The sequence below is a fragment of the Puma concolor genome, chromosome B4 (genome assembly GCF_028749965.1).
Source record: "Puma concolor isolate L17-30 chromosome B4, mPumCon1.1.hap2, whole genome shotgun sequence".
In the NCBI taxonomy this organism is placed as follows: domain Eukaryota; kingdom Metazoa; phylum Chordata; class Mammalia; order Carnivora; family Felidae; genus Puma; species Puma concolor.
Genome location: NC_141673.1, coordinates 140430246 through 140445467, shown reverse-complemented (window position 1 = coordinate 140445467; position 15222 = coordinate 140430246). Strand labels below are relative to the sequence as shown.

At 51.0% G+C, this 15222-nt stretch overlaps 1 protein-coding gene across 2 annotated transcripts in view; it reads right to left on the bottom strand.

Annotated features, from left to right (window-relative positions):
* PITRM1 (pitrilysin metallopeptidase 1) overlaps nt 1-9479 on the bottom strand; it is a 43834-nt gene extending 34355 nt beyond the window's left edge. The window contains exons 1-7 of one of the 2 annotated variants that reach the window (XM_086715054.1): nt 9328-9479; nt 6718-6817; nt 4539-4645; nt 4054-4205; nt 3431-3545; nt 3260-3356; nt 1935-2095 (exon numbers count right to left, since the gene is read on the bottom strand). In XM_086715054.1, the coding sequence (XP_086571180.1) occupies nt 1935-2095; nt 3260-3356; nt 3431-3545; nt 4054-4205; nt 4539-4645; nt 6718-6817; nt 9328-9380 (785 nt within the window). In that variant the 5' untranslated portion in view covers nt 9381-9479. The remainder of the gene's footprint in view (nt 1-1934; nt 2096-3259; nt 3357-3430; nt 3546-4053; nt 4206-4538; nt 4646-6717; nt 6818-9327) is intronic. The other variant, XM_086715055.1, reaches the window with a different exon arrangement.
* Nucleotides 9480-15222: the final 5743 nt, after the last annotated feature.

The following is a 15222-nucleotide window of genomic DNA, read 5'->3' as shown; positions in this document are numbered from 1 at the left end:
ATACAGGCTTTTGATCTTGTTAGAAGATAGGTGGCTCAAACACAACATAAATCATGCAGAAAGATGTAGTTAAATGAAAACCTGCCAAAAGTTTATTTTAAACATACTATATAAAGGTGTTCCAACAACGAAGTAACTTGCACGCTAAAACGTTTCGCGGCCTTAGCTACAGGAATGCAGTCCTCCGTCACGCTGACAACTGAAGAAATTCACAAAGTTTAGACCGAGCCTACAAATTCCAGATTACAAGTTTTTAAGACAGCACATTCATCCAGGGGGCAAAGGGCACAAAGACAGAGTTGATCTGGTTTTTTTTTTTTTTTTTTTTTTTTTAGTACATTGTTCTCCGAGCGAAGATTCACGGATAGGAAATCAGAGTGGTGGCTGCCAGAAGGAGGCGGTGGGCGAAACGGGTCAAAGGGTCCAAAGTTGCAGTTGTAAGGCGAGTGAGTCCCCGGGATATAAAGGACAGCATGGCGACCACAGGTCACCACAGTGGACTGCATGTGACCTGCGTGACCCAAACCGCCTTGCTGCACACCTGAACCTAACGCAATGCCATCTGTCAGCTATATCCCAATGAGATAAATGAATCGGATTTTGAGAACTAATATCTGAAAGATCCTTTGGAACTCTCCACTCGTGGTTTCCAGAGTGACAACCAGGAAGCAGCAGCATCCTTGGCGTCCATGGAGACCCCGGCCCTAAAGACCATGGCTGCCTCCATGCAGCCGCAGGGCTCCTTACACGAAGAACTGACCACAGATCTGGAGCAGGACGTGCCTGGATCGGGGCAGGGGGACAGAAGCTAGTACTGAAGACCAAAGAAGCCGTAAGAAAGAGAAGGCAGTTAAATGACTTTCCTCGGGCCACAGTTGAAACAATTTGAGCATAAGGGGAAAAAAAAAAGACAACAGATCTCATTTGATTATATAATCTCAACTATACACATACACAAAAATATTTCTATGAGGTCATCGTGGTATTACAATAAAACAGGCCAACATTTATAAAAACAAAGCCTCTTCTGTCATCCCTGGAGGAGCTACGTCACCATCTCCCCCTAGAACAGCCGAGGAAGCAGCAGGCACCCGCCCTTGCCCTCCGACTGTACTTCAGGGTAACCCGGCGGCCCCTACTGAGGAGGGAAGTGCCTCCTCACGAGGTCCAGCCACTAAACGTAAAAGAAATTAGAGAATTCTTCAGAAAACTTTGCCAACTCTATGAAAGGAAGTGCTCCAGGCAATAAACATGGGTCAGTCCATAAGTAAATAAAAGCACAGACAAGGAACAGAATATTCACAGGATCCCACAACACCAACCCGCCAGATGTGTCTACACGGAGAAAACCAGCTGTACAAAACACGCGGCTCGTCTGGGCCGGACGACCATTCCGGGGACCACCTGAAAATCCGGAAGGAAGTACTCGGTGCTTTCAGGCAAGCATCAGCTAATGTGGATTCGGTACTTCAGCAGGGCACATCCTTGTGCTCCAGGGACACAAACTTAACTATAAAAAGTAAACCACCAGGACCCCTGGGTGGCTCAGTCGGTTAAAGCGTCCGATTTCAGCTCAGGCCATGATCTCACAGTTGGTGGGACTGAGTCCCGCGTCGGGGTCTGCACTGACACCACGGAGCCTGCTTGGGAGTCTCCCTCTCTGTCTGCCCCTCCCCTGCTTTCACGCTCTCTTTCCCAAAAATTAAAAAAACACAAAACTTTAAAAAAAGATAACAATAAAAAGTTCTTGCCGCAGACTTTCAGAATGAGCATCCACGTACGCGAGAGGGGCAATCCATTAAGAATCATCCAACCTTACAGAGTTCTTGAGCAAACAGTTCTTGGCCACACGTGAGAGAAGCCATGTCACTTACTGTATGCAAACAACTCTGAATCAACCCACCATTAACTCAGCTTTAAAACTGAAACGTTACCTAGCATTACTAGGGTGATAATGGGTGGCGTGGAACTGTTTAAGCTGCTCCCACGTGAGGTCTGGGATGCACAACGGATGGCCCCCGGAGATGACCGAGTATGTGTGGTCAGGCAGGAGTCGGTTCTGAAGGTGCTGCGAGAATATCCTCTCGTTATCTGTCTTCAAACGAAAAAAATTATACACAGAAGTGTAAAATAACACACACTGTTACATTACAACACAGCAAATTACTAACCCTCTGGGCGATACACCTGTAACACCTTGTGATTCAAACTGTGACGATGTAAACAAGGCCGTGGGTGCAGACACTGTCTAACAGAGTCCACCCAGGGTTTCTGCACAGGACCCAGGGATGACGTGTCTCAGAAAACTATGTGGTGTGCATGGCCCACAGCAGTGCACAGCGGAGCGCCGGGCAGCGGTGTGCACAACAGTGCGCAAGAGTCCCTGCCACGAGCTGCAGAGGGGGGGGGTCCATGGGCTTCCGGAGCAAAGGCTGTCACTCTAACTTGAATTTCCAGAAGGTGCTGGAAGGCACGGGGCCCGAACCAAGTATTAATGGCTAAGGAAGCAGCACAGGGCAGGAAAGCAGCCCGCGTCAGGGCAGAACTCCAAAGTGCGAGGGGCTGTGAGGACGGGGCATGGAGAGAGGCTCTCATACCACCTGGTCTCCAGAGCCTCATATCCTAAAACTCAGGGAGGCCCCCAAAGAGCTTTCCATGAGGTGGGTTTCCTGATTACATAGGAGTGTGTGTACACATAGCTTTTCTGTTACAAATTAAAGCTGAGACCTTTTAAAAAAGTTACCTGTTCACTCATGATCTTAACCCATCACTACACATTAGCAAACATTTTTTAACAAAGCAGAAATATCACTGAGAAGGACAGCACTATTTCTGCACATTCTGCAAATAAATCTTCTTAATGTCTGGCTTAACAGGAGACCGCTGGATTTTCCTATCTGCTTCCGGATCCGATAAATGCTATCACACAACACGTAACACAGGCTCGGGAACTGCACTTGGGCAAGAACGAGCAAAAATGGCCATCTCCCAGACTCCCGCGGACCAGATGCCAGGGCCCGAGACCGCAGTGGGGGAGCTGCTGGTCTGGAACACCGGGTCCTAGAAAATCGGGAGCCTGGCCATCTCGTCTTATGGCCGGTGATCACTGCACAGTCCCCTGGCTAGTCCAACAGGGCCCGTGCCGTAAGCACATTACACGACATGAGAGAATGTCGACTCTCCCCCAGACCTTTTTATGTTGCAGTATTTTACACGGGAAAATCATTTCTACACAATTTTACAAAAGGGAAAAACTCACAAATGCTCCCTTCATCTCATTAAAGACGACTCCCTTGAAGGTCAGGGGTGTCCGGGGGTCCCTCGGATTCTCATGTTCCAGTCGCCATCCTTCCTGCCTAAATAACAATCAATGATTACACAGTGACAGGGACTCTAACACTGAAGTCCAAATCCATCTGTCCTCACTCACCAGAAATCTAGTTCCCGCAAGCAGGGAAAAAATGTTGCATCCAAGTACACAGACAGGAGATTCTGGAAGTCCTTGGGATTTTGTGTGGAGAACGGGTACAGAGTATAATCGCTAGCTGGGTATAAACGAAAAGATTTTAAAACTCGCCAGATTCCCGGGGCTTTGGCCACTTGCAGCCTCCCCTTACCCCCCGCCCCCCGCCAACAGGGACCCCTCACTGCCCAGGGCGCAGAGGCCACACCTCACGCGCCTAGAAAGACGACCTCATCTACAGACAGCCGATGCCATGCGCGTTCGCCGCAGCCCTCACCGCACTTCCGTGCACACCATCAGTCTATTGGCTGCCCTGTTTCCAAGCCCCGCCACCAGGGCATTAACGTGACGCTACAGATGTCAAATTTTGTAGCAAATTTCCCAGAAACATCTCAGCTGCCCCTCCCCTAAGACTCCAGTTTGTATAAACCGACCCCCATGTGGCTTTCCTGGAAGACTAAACTTCCAGCAGACTAGAAAATGGCAAATCCGTGCTGGTCCACAGCTGCCGGCTCCCCCCTCCCCAGCGAGGATCCCGGTGGGTGCGGCAGCCAGGCCCAGCGCGGCCCCGGTCCCAGACGCCAGCTGACCTGTGAAGGCGTTCATGAAAGTGGACAGGGACCTATTCAGCATCTTGAAGAAGGGGTCTCTGCACGGGTACTTCTGAGAGCCGCACAGGACCGTGTGCTCCAGGACGTGCGGGACGCCGGTGCTGTCCAGGGGGGTGGTGCGGAACTGCACGCTGCGGCAAAGACCAGATGGCAGGCGGGAAGGTCAGGCGGGTGGTACGGCACACTTTTCAAACCTGTGACACCCGCGGCAACCAGATCTGGTCACCGTAACATCGTAACCCTTCGCGAAAACTGTCTCGACCACTGAGTATGAAATCGCTAATTCAGGCTGCAAACTTGCACCAGCTGTGGCTTTAGACACAAATCCACTTACCTTCTCCTGTTTTCAGGATGCAGCCAACAAAACTAAAACATTCGTGAACGGGGACCTTTAACCACGTAATGGACGGCAGACGTTCTCGGTGGAGACACTCGAGAACGTGCTCCCAAGATGCACCACACACCTGAACAAGTTGTTTGTGTCTTCTCGGGCCAAGTGCAAGTATTTGGCTCCTGTGCTGTCATGGCTAAGCTTCACCGCGGTCAGGGACAGTTCAGGGATGTCCGTTACCTGAATGAATAAAGACGCAAACAGCTAGACTCAGATGGAAAAGCGCTCAGGGCAGTTACGTTCACTGCACTGCAGGGCCTGGCCTGACTGCCTTTAATCAGGCAGCACCAGGAGGCTGGCATGGTGGGGCTGGGGGCACATCAGAAACCACCTCGTTCAGACCCTAAACCTTATGAACAAGCCAAGGGCTGACGATGCTATGCATCTCTTCTTTCTGAATGCTTACTGTTTGCGAGACATTTTCCCAAGAGTTTACGGGTCATCCTATGAGAGAGGGATCCTCAGCCCCATCTACAGACGAAAACATTGAGGCACAGAGCCGTGGTCATAGAGCGGTAGTCCAACTCCATCCATCACACCAGGCCGCCCTGGACGAGTCCTATTCCCACTGGCAATGCCCACTGTGTGGCTTCCTTTTATACACACCAGCTCGGGAAAGCGCAGAATGGCCCTGCTGGGAGCTCAGTGCTGGAGCGCCCACAGCCTGGGACGGAACTTTGCTGTGTCTGGTTCACAGAGTTCTAAGGACCAGTTACCTGCTCCTAGTGGGAGGGTCCAGGAGGGTACAAATCACCTCCGATAAAAACAAACGCATCCTGGGACACCCAGGTGGGTGGCTCAGTTGGTTAAGCAACTGACTCTTGATTTTGGCTCGGGTCATGATCTCACAGGTTCATGAGATCAAGCCCCATGTCGGGCTCTGCACTGACAGCATGGAGCCTCTTGGGATTCTCTCTCTCTCTCAAAATGGATAACCATTTTTTTAATAATAACAAAAGAATAAGTTCTTACATAAAATACTTCTAGATAATTTTCCCTCCAAGCATCTGCAGTTCTATAAGACCAGACCAAATGCCTGCATCACTATGACATAGTGCATAGTGCATAGAGCATCACTATGACAACCACACTGTTTATCACCCCCACTTTCCAGGGGCTGTCTGTGCTTACAGCAAGCTGCCAGCAGGGCAGAGATTAGAACCCGGGTGTCCTGAGTGTGTTCTGGGGACTGTCCACGCAAATGACATTGCTTAAAGAAGCTTGTGATACCTGCTGAGTTTACAACCATTAAATTATTTATATCTTACTTTGTAAGAGATGATCAATGTGTTTACAATCAGTCGCTATGTGAACTGTCTGCCCCCTAACAGCTTTCATGGTGACTGCTTCTTAAACAAGGATCGTATTTTATCATAAATCTCTATAAAACTTGAAAAATAGAGGAAAGAACTCTGAAAGAGGTCCTCAAGAACAGTAACTACTTTGAGTGCAAACTCCTCTGCACGGCCCTAGGGACCGCACGAAGGCCCTCCCGCGCCCGCGTCAGGAGCCCCTCACCCAAGCTGCGCCACTGCCCATTCCCAAGCCCTGCGGGGAACTGCTGTCCCTGTGTGTCCAGCCTACAGGGAGGCAGCTGTCCTTACGCACCGCTCCCTTCTCCCGGAACCTGCCCCCCTCTCGCCCCCCATCCTTTCGCTCTCTGCACTCGCACCAGGATGCCCATCCAGTTCTCCTTGCATCACAGCTGCACCTGTGTCCCCCTGGGCTGTGAGCTGCCCGCCCTTCCCTGCGCTAAGTGCTACCCACAGCATGAGGCCGATGGCCAGTCAATGATGTGAAATACATAGCTTTCCATCACTGTGTAAAAGAAAAAAAAAAAAAAAACAAAATTAAATAAATGCAGGACCACAATCCATCTTCTATAATTCTGAAACCCCAATGGCTCAAAACCAAAGTTTTTGCGTAAGTGCGGAACAAACTCGTGCTAGGAACACGCAGCCCCACGTACATGTGGGACAGACGTGGGCCGTCTTCACTCAGCGCAGAGAACAGTCAGGTGTCTGGGTGCAGAAACATCAATGGGCTGGACTCACTTTCTAAAACCTAAAGAGGCATTGGGTTGTAGGGGTTGGGATCAGGGAAGGGCCGGGGAACTGCACTTATCGAAGCATCGGGAAATCCCTTCGCTGGCAAACTCCACTCGGTCGAGCCCACTGTGAATCGGGCGAGCCAGGGCCTGGGACAGAGACCCCAAGGGTGTGTGGGTGGCGCAGCAAGGCGGGCCCGCGCACCTGGCTGACGGTGAAGCCGTGGATCCGCTCCCCCACCTCGTGCTGCAAGGCGCGCTCACAGGCTGCGGTGCCCCTCCTCCTCCGGGCTCCCAGGCTGGCACTGCCCCGTGGAAGGAAAGCAATCGAGGTTAGACGCTTCTGCAGGACGCTGTGTGGCTAACGTAATTCTGCAACATCATGAGGGCATTTGTACGTGACAAAGACATTTCAAAGAAAAAGCAAGCCTTACATTTTCCAAACATTTCAGAAAACAAATTTCTGCAGTTTTTAGTAAAGTTCTTTCAATTTTAAGACCTTTATCTCAACTCAGCTGAAGCTTCACTATATCAAGCTAATAAATGCATGTTGCAAGCCTTTTATACGTCAACGCTCGTAACTGTAACATGATTACGATACCAATTTCCCTCACCTGCACCAAAAACAATTCTCACATGACACGACATTTCCCATGCAGGTACACGATGTGGCCTCAAACTCCTATTACACATCTACTGAACTGGTAAAAAGCAAGAAGTCTTGCTTCACGGGGAACTCCTACACTGCAATTAGGTGTGCAAACAATAACAATCCTGGAATAACATTTGGCACCATTTAAATGAGAATCACTGGGGCGCCTGGGCGGTTCCATCGGTTGAGCATCTGACTTGATGTGCGCTCAGGTCATGGTCTCACGTTGGTGGGATGGTCAGGCTCTTCGCTGACTGCGCACAGCCTGCTCGGGACTCTCCCTCTCCCTCTCTCCGCCCCTCCCCTGCTCTCTGTCTCAAAATAAATAAATAATCTTTAAAAAAACGCACTTGGAAAAAAAAAAACCAAGAACTGATGGTGGCCAGAGGGGAGGGGGTGGGGGTGAGTGAAATAAAACAGCGGCTGCCATGTAGCTACTGTATGACTGGAACTGAATTTTGTATATGCACATACACACGTAGACGGATCAAGAGGAGCAGGAACAGACCAGAGAGCAATCGCATCTAAGAGGGTGGGAGAGTCAGTCGTTTGGAGGTGGTCTGCGTAACGGTGACACGACCGCACCATACGCTTGCTTTATAGAGTTTTCTACGTTAGCATTGTCTGACACAAGTATTTCCTTTGAGACACGCACCGAAGAGGAAAACAACAACAACGCCGAGCCGGTCGCCATCAGGCAACATCACCAAGATGAGCCGTCACCTTCCTGACTCAGCCGATTCCACAATCACAGAAGAGGATTTGCAGGTGTTCTTTACCATCAAGAGCACAACCACAAAGGAGCAAATGCTGGCGCCGAGCACGCAGAAGCAGCCCAGCACCTCGGGCTCTCCCGCCCGTACTCTCTGGTCACCGGCGACTCATGTAAGGCCCCTGCTGCCATAGTCACACGAGGCACGAGGACACCCCCATGCTTCTTCGCCGGCCGACTGCTCAACCGCACCATCCGTCACACAAGGTTCTGCGAATTAGCAGGGATCTTATCTACACACTCCTGGCGCACCACCATCGCTCAAGGTTGGAGTGGGTCTTTTCTCCGTAAACCGAGTCCATTTCTGGAAGCTACAGCTGTATTAAGAACACCGCAGCTCATGGGGCACCTGGGTGGCGCAGTCGGTTAATTAAGCATCTGACTTCGGCTCAGGTCATGATCTCGCTGTCCGTGGGTTCAAGCCTCCTGTTGGGCTCTGTGCTGACAGCTTGGAGCCTGGAGCCTGCTTCGGATTCCGCGTCTCCCCCTCTCTCTGACCCTCCCCAGCTCACACTCTGTGTCTCTCAATAGCAAATAAACGTTAAAAAAAAATTTAAAAAAAAAAAAAAAAAAGAACACCGCAGCTTAAGTAAGAACTCCGTGTGGAAGCCTCAGGTGTCTCGAGGACTCCCTGCCCACAACAACTGGTGACACGGGGGCAGCCAGGTTAATGAGAACCGCAAGCCAACAATTACTTTAATCACGCCTATTAAAATCCACATCAATGCCCATTTTCACTTCAAAAGCCCCGACAACCGCACACAGGGCCACCCACTCTGGGATCGCCTAAGGTCCCAGGGGTAAGGCCTCCTTGGGCCAGGACCCGCTTTGCCCAGACTTCAGGCTGCAGTTCCCAACCCTGGCAACCGGACAGGAACCTCTTTCCTTTGCTAGGGGGAAGCGATGGAAGGACGTCTCTGCGGTCCCTCATCCAGGCTCTGCAAGACTCCTGGGTCGGGCTTCGGGAACCGGGGCTATGGGCCTCAGAGTAGGGCTCCGGGCTCCCCGGGAGAAAGGGCTCCGGGTCCGGGCTCCCCGAGAGAGGGGTCTCAGGGTCGGTCTCCGGGTTCCCCGGGAGAAAGGTCTCCCGGCTCCCCGGGCGATGGGCCTCAGGGTCGGGCTCCGGGCTCCCCAGGTGAAGGGTTTCCGGGTCCGGGCTTCCCGAAGGGTTTCGGGTCGGGCTCCCTGACGATGGGCCCTGGGGTCAAGGCTCCCCAAGGGGAAGGGTCTCGGTCGGGGCCCGGGCTCCCAGAGCAGGGAACGGTGGTGCGGCCCTTCAGGGCCCGGACGACACCACAGAGCCTCCGGAGTCTCCCCGCTGTCGGCACCGCCCCTTCCTCCCTCTCTCCCACCCGCTTCTTCCTCCCTCTCTCCCACCCGCCTGCTCTCACCCGCCCCTCAGCCGCTCCAGCAAACAGCGCGTCCGCAAGCCGCCGCGCCACATGGCTTATGACTAGCACACGGGGCCGGACGCAGCTTGATTTATCCCGACGCAGGGCGCGGGGGCGAGACGCACCCGCCGCGACTGCCATTGGTCAACGAGCACGGCGACGTTCTCGCCAATAGGCTGCCGAGGAAAAGGGCGGGCTCCTGATGCGGCGGGGCGGGACTCGAGGGCGGTGGGCACAGAGTGGGCCAAGGCGGTAGGGGGCGGAACGTCGCGGGCGTCGGAGCGTCGGAGCGCGGCAGGGGCGGGGCCCGCGTGAGGAGTCCTGGGCGGGAGAGGGGTGGAGTCCGGCGGGAGGGAGGGCGGCAGCTGGGCGCGGAGTCCGGGACTTGAGGAGGAGCGTGCAGGGTAGGGGGCGGGGACTGTGCCGGGGAGGGGCGGGGGCTGGGCCGGGGAGGAGCGGGGAACTGTTCCGGGGGGGCGGGGGCTGGGCCGGGGCGGAGCGGGGAACTGTTCCGGGGGGGCGGGGGCTGGGCCGGGAGAGGCGGGGACTATGCCGGGGAGGGGCGGGGCTTGAGGGGGACGAGCGGGGACAATGGTGTCGAGGGGCGGAGACTGCGTGGAACAGGAGGGGACTGCGCTACGAAGGGGAGGGGACTGTACTGTTGAGGGGCGGGCCTTGCACAGGAAGGGCTGGGGCTGGGGCTGGGGCTGGGCCTGGAGGGGCGGGCGTACACTGCAAAGTCGAGGGGCGGGCCTTGCAGGGGAGGGGCGGACTCACGCTGGCCGGGTGAGAGGCGTGTTCCTCAGCCTCCGTGTGGGCGTCGTCTCCTGGAGAAGGTTGTGCGCCTGCACTGTGGGCGCTCACAGGTCTAACTGGAGCAGTTAAGTGAGAGTAGGGCCTCCAGGCGCCTTAACCCACTTGCTACCTGGCTTTGTGGATAGGGCCCGAGGCCTGCGCAAGAAGATTTCCAGGGCCGGGGTACCATGACATCATCGTCCTCAAGACTGGTCTGGTACAGGATGTCCCCAGGGAACCCCAGGACCACCGTCCCCCCCGCCCCCCAACAAAGCGCCTGCAAGGGTGCTTAGACTCACCGCTTTCCCTACCTGCATTTCGTGTCTGGGAGGACTCCACACTTATTTATTTTATTTTATTTTTAATTATTTTAGAAAGAGATAGAGAAAGCGGGGGAGAGGGAGACAAAGAAAGTCCCCAGCAGGCTCCATGCTGTCAGCGCTGAGCCTCACACGGGACCCGATCCCACAACTCTGGTGGGATCACGACCTGAGCTGGAATCAAGAGTCTGACCCTCACCTGACTGAGCCACCCAGACGCCCCAAGACTCTACACTTCTAAGGGTCCAAAGTACCCACGGGCCCTTCTGGAACAGGAGTGCAGATCATGCGGATCTGCGCACTGTGGCTGTGGAGGTGGAAGACCTTTGGGATGAACCACATCTGGGCCCTGCAGGAGTGGGGAGAGGCCCCGCCTCCTTCCGTAGATCCTCAGGGCCCTGGTCTTCTCGTTTTGTTTTGTTTTGTTTTTAATATGAAATTTATTGTCAAATTGGTTTCCATACAACACCCAGTGCTCCTCCCCACAGGTGTCCTCCTCCATGCCCATCACCCACCCCCCCACCCCCTATCCACCCTCTTTGTTCTCAGTATTCAAGAGTCTCTTATGGTTTGCCTTCCTCCCTCTCTGTAACTCCCCCCCCTCCCCTCCCCCCTGGTCTTCTGTTAAGTTTCTCAGGATCCACATATGAGTGAAAACATATTGGTATCTGTCTTTCTCTGCCTCACTGATTTCGCTTAGCATAACGCCCTCCAGTTCCATCCACATTGCTACAAATGGCAGGATTTCATTGTTTCTCATTGCCAAGTAGTATTCCATTGTATATGTAAACCACATCTTTATCTATTCGTCAATTAATGGACATTTAGGCTCTTTCCATAATTTGGCTATTGTTGAGAGTGCTGCTATAAACATTGGGGTACAAGTGGCCCTGTGCATCAGCACTCCTGTATCCCTTGGGTAAATTCTTAGAAGTGCTATTGCTCGGTCATAGGGTAGGTCTATTTTTAATTTTTTGAGGAACCTCCACACTGTTTTCCAGAGCAGCTGCACCAGTTTGCATTCCCACCAAGAGTGCAAGAGGGTTCCCGTTTCTCCACATCCTCGCCAGCATCTCTAGTCTCCCGATTTGTTCATTTTAGCCACTCTTACTGGCGTGAGGTGGTATCTCAGTGTGGTTTTGATTTGTATTTCCCTGATGAGGAGCGATGTTGAGCATCTTTTCATGTGTCTGTTGGCCATTTGGATGTCTTCTTTGGAAAAGTGTCTATTTGTTCTTCTGCCCATTTCTTCACTGGATTATTTGTTTCTCAGGTGTGGAGTTTGGTGAGTTCTGTACAGATTTTGGATACTAGCCCTTTGTCCGGTATGTCATTTGCAAATATCTTTTCCCATTCCATCAGTTGCCTTTTAGTTTTGTTGATTGTTTCCTTTGCTGTGCAGAAGCTTTTTATCTTGATGAGGTCCCAGTTGTGCATTTTTGCTTTTAATTCCCTTGCCTTTGGAGACATGTCAAGTAAGAAATTGCTGCGGCTGAGGTCAGAGAAGTTTCTTTTTTTTTCCTGCTTTCTCCTCTAGGATTTTGATGGTTTCATGTTTCACATTCAGGTCCTTCATCCATTTTGAGTTTATCTTTGTGAACGGTGTAAGAAAGTGGTTTAGTTTCATTCTTCTGCATGTTGCCGTCCAGTTCTCCCAGCAGCATTTGTTAAAGAGACTGTCTTTTTTCCATCGGATAGTCTTTCCTGGTTTGTCAAAGATTAGTTGGCCATACATTTGTGGATCCAATTCTGGAATCTCTATTCCATTGGTCTGTCTGTTTTTGTGCCAAAACCATGTTGTCTTAATGATGACAGCTTTGTAGTAGAGGCTAAAGTCTGGGATTGTGATGCCTCCTGCCTTGGTCTTTTTCTTCAATATTAGTTTGGCTATTCAGGGTCTTTTGTGGTTCCATACAAACTTTAGGATTGCTTGTTCTACCTTCGAGAAGAATGCTGGTGCAATTTTGATTGGGATTGCATTGAATGTGTAGATAGCTTTGAGTAGTACTGACATTTTAACAATATTTATTCTTCCAATCCATGAGCACGGAATGTTTTTCCATTTCATTATATCTTCTTCAATTTCCTTCATAAGCTTTCTATAGTTTTCAGCATACAGATCTTTTACATCTTTGGTTAGGTTTATTCCTAGGTATTTTATGCTTCTTGGTGCAATTGTGAATGGGATCAGTTTCTTTATTTGTCTTTCTGTTGCTTCATTATTAGTGTATGAGAATGCAACTGATTTCTGTACATTGATTTTGTATCCTGCGACTTTGCTGAATTCATGTATCAGTTCTAGCAGACTTTTGGTGGAGTCTATCGGGTTTTCCATGTATAATATCATGTCATCTGCAAAAAGTGAAAGCTTGACTTCCTCTTTGTCAATTTTGATGCCTTTGATTTCCTTTTGTTGTCTGATTACTGATGCTAGCATTTCCAACAGTATGTTAAATGACAGTGGTGACAGTGGATATCCTGTTGTGTTCCTGATCTCAGGGGAAAGCTCTCAATTTTTCTCCATTGAGAATGATATTAGCTGTGGGCTTTTCACAAATGGCTTTGATGATGTTTAAGTATGTTCCTTCTATCCCGACTTTCTTGAGGGTGTTTATTAAGAAAGGATGCTGGATTTTGTCAGATGCTTTTTCTGCATCGATTGACAGGGCCCTGGTCTTCTCTGTTCTTTTCCTCCCTCATTCCTTCCCCTGGCCCACTCGTGCAAATGGACTCAACTCTCCCTGCCCCTGCTTCTGGGCTCTGAAGAAAGGCTCCTAAGTAGACAGGCGCCATCTGTTTGAATATATAAATGCTCTGGCAATGATGGGGAGGGTAACATTGCATTGAAAATCCACCAAAAGTCTCCCCAGAGCTCTTCACGGTGCGGTGGATTCTGCAAGTAACCCAGCACCTCTTTAACCGGAGGAGAAACCAGCTGAACCAGAGCAAACAGGTGATGGTTAGAAGCAACTCTGTGCATGTCCCTTTACTGCATGGAGAAGCTGGGTGAGAAAGGTTACTGGGCCACCACAGCACCTCTGTGACCCTGCGGGGACAGTGGGGTGTTATTAGCCCCGCTGTGAGTGTTCAGGAAAATGTGCACTGGGAAGTTACAGTATTATGACCTCTCTGCAGAATGGGTATATGCCACATCCATCCAGTAATTGTCACTTACTGGTATATTCCCACACGATACAACCCACACACACACTAAGAATTTATAGATAATTATTTTGAACAGTGCCCGATATAATTTTAAGTCACATGTAATCTCCATATATGTTCAAAATCACTACAATGTAGAAATTAAAAATAAAGAATTGTCTATGCAGTATCCTATGTTTCGAAACCACCTCCAAAGCCCCAATGAAATTCACCGTTTTAATCAGAGGAGCAATGATCAGAATAGGTGGTGTCTGGGATGCAGAAAGGCAATCAAGGGAAAGTGTGAGTGTGACAGATTGGACTGTATCTCCCCAGAAAGATGTTGTGACCTCGTTTGAAAATAGGGTCTTGGGGCGCCTGGGGGGCTCAGTCAGCTGAGCATCCCACTTCGGCTCAGGTCATGATCTCGCTGTCCGTGGGTTCGAGCCTCGCGTCGGGCTCTGTACTGACAGCTGGGAGCCTGGAGCCTGCTTCGGATTCTGTGTCTCCCTCTCTCTCTGCCCCTCCTCATGCTCATGCTCTCTCTCTCTCTGTCTCTCAAAAATAAACATAAAAAAGATTAAAACAAGAAAGAAAAGAGGGTCTTCGCAGAGGTAATCAAATTATTATGAAGTCGCTAGGTAGGGCCCTGATCCAATGTGACCAGTGTCCTTATAAAAAGGGGAAACCTGGAGACCCTGACACACAGGAGGAGGCCATGTGGAGGGGACGGCAAAGATCAAGGTCATACTTCTACAAACCAAAGAGCACCGACGATGGCTGGGCGCCCCAGAGGCCAGGAGAGAACTGATTCCCGGACACGGCCTCAGCACAAGCCTATCTGCCGACACCTCGACCTCAGACTTCTGGCCTCCAGAGCTATGAGACAAGACATTTCTGCTGTTCTAGGCCATCCAGTTTGCGGGACCTTGGGATGTCAGCCCCAGCAAGCTAAGACAGAGAAGTCAAGGTTCCTTCACCCCCCGAAGAAGGACACAAAGTACTTAGGCTGCATATGTTGTCTTCCAGGATGGCACGTCCTCGACAGAAGGCTTGCTTTTTGGAAATCCTTTATTGCTGAGTCTGTCATAAACCACGAGTGGCGGGGTTTGGAAACGCGAGATAAGAGATCAGCTCAGCGCCTCCGACTTTAAAATTATAGAAACGTATACAATGTCAGCAAACAATGCTAACAGCACAGAGTAAGGCGAAAAGCCCCGTCCAAAAACCAGCGAGCCCTCTGTGCCAGGACTCATTTGTGCCATTCAGCAGGTTGTTATTGAGCGCCATCTATCTGCCAGCCCGAGCTTTGCCACAATGACTTTGAATAAAGCCTTTTTCATCTTCCTGCTGAACTTGTACAACCGGGCGGCGATTTTCTGCTCGTTTCCTCTGAACCCTACGTTTCCAAGGTTTTGTTACTTCAGGTTGTTGTGACGTTGGTACGGCATGGACTCCAGCCTTCGGCTTCATTGTTTTCTGCGTGTTCAAAATGAAGCGAAGGAAGAAATTCAGATGAATTTGGCAGATTTTAGTTTCATTTCTGCTCCTAGGTATGCTGTCCGATATCCACCTTTGAGGGAGATAAGCTGTCCCCTTGAATGGAGTTTGATTTCAGGTGTTTTGAACCATTGTC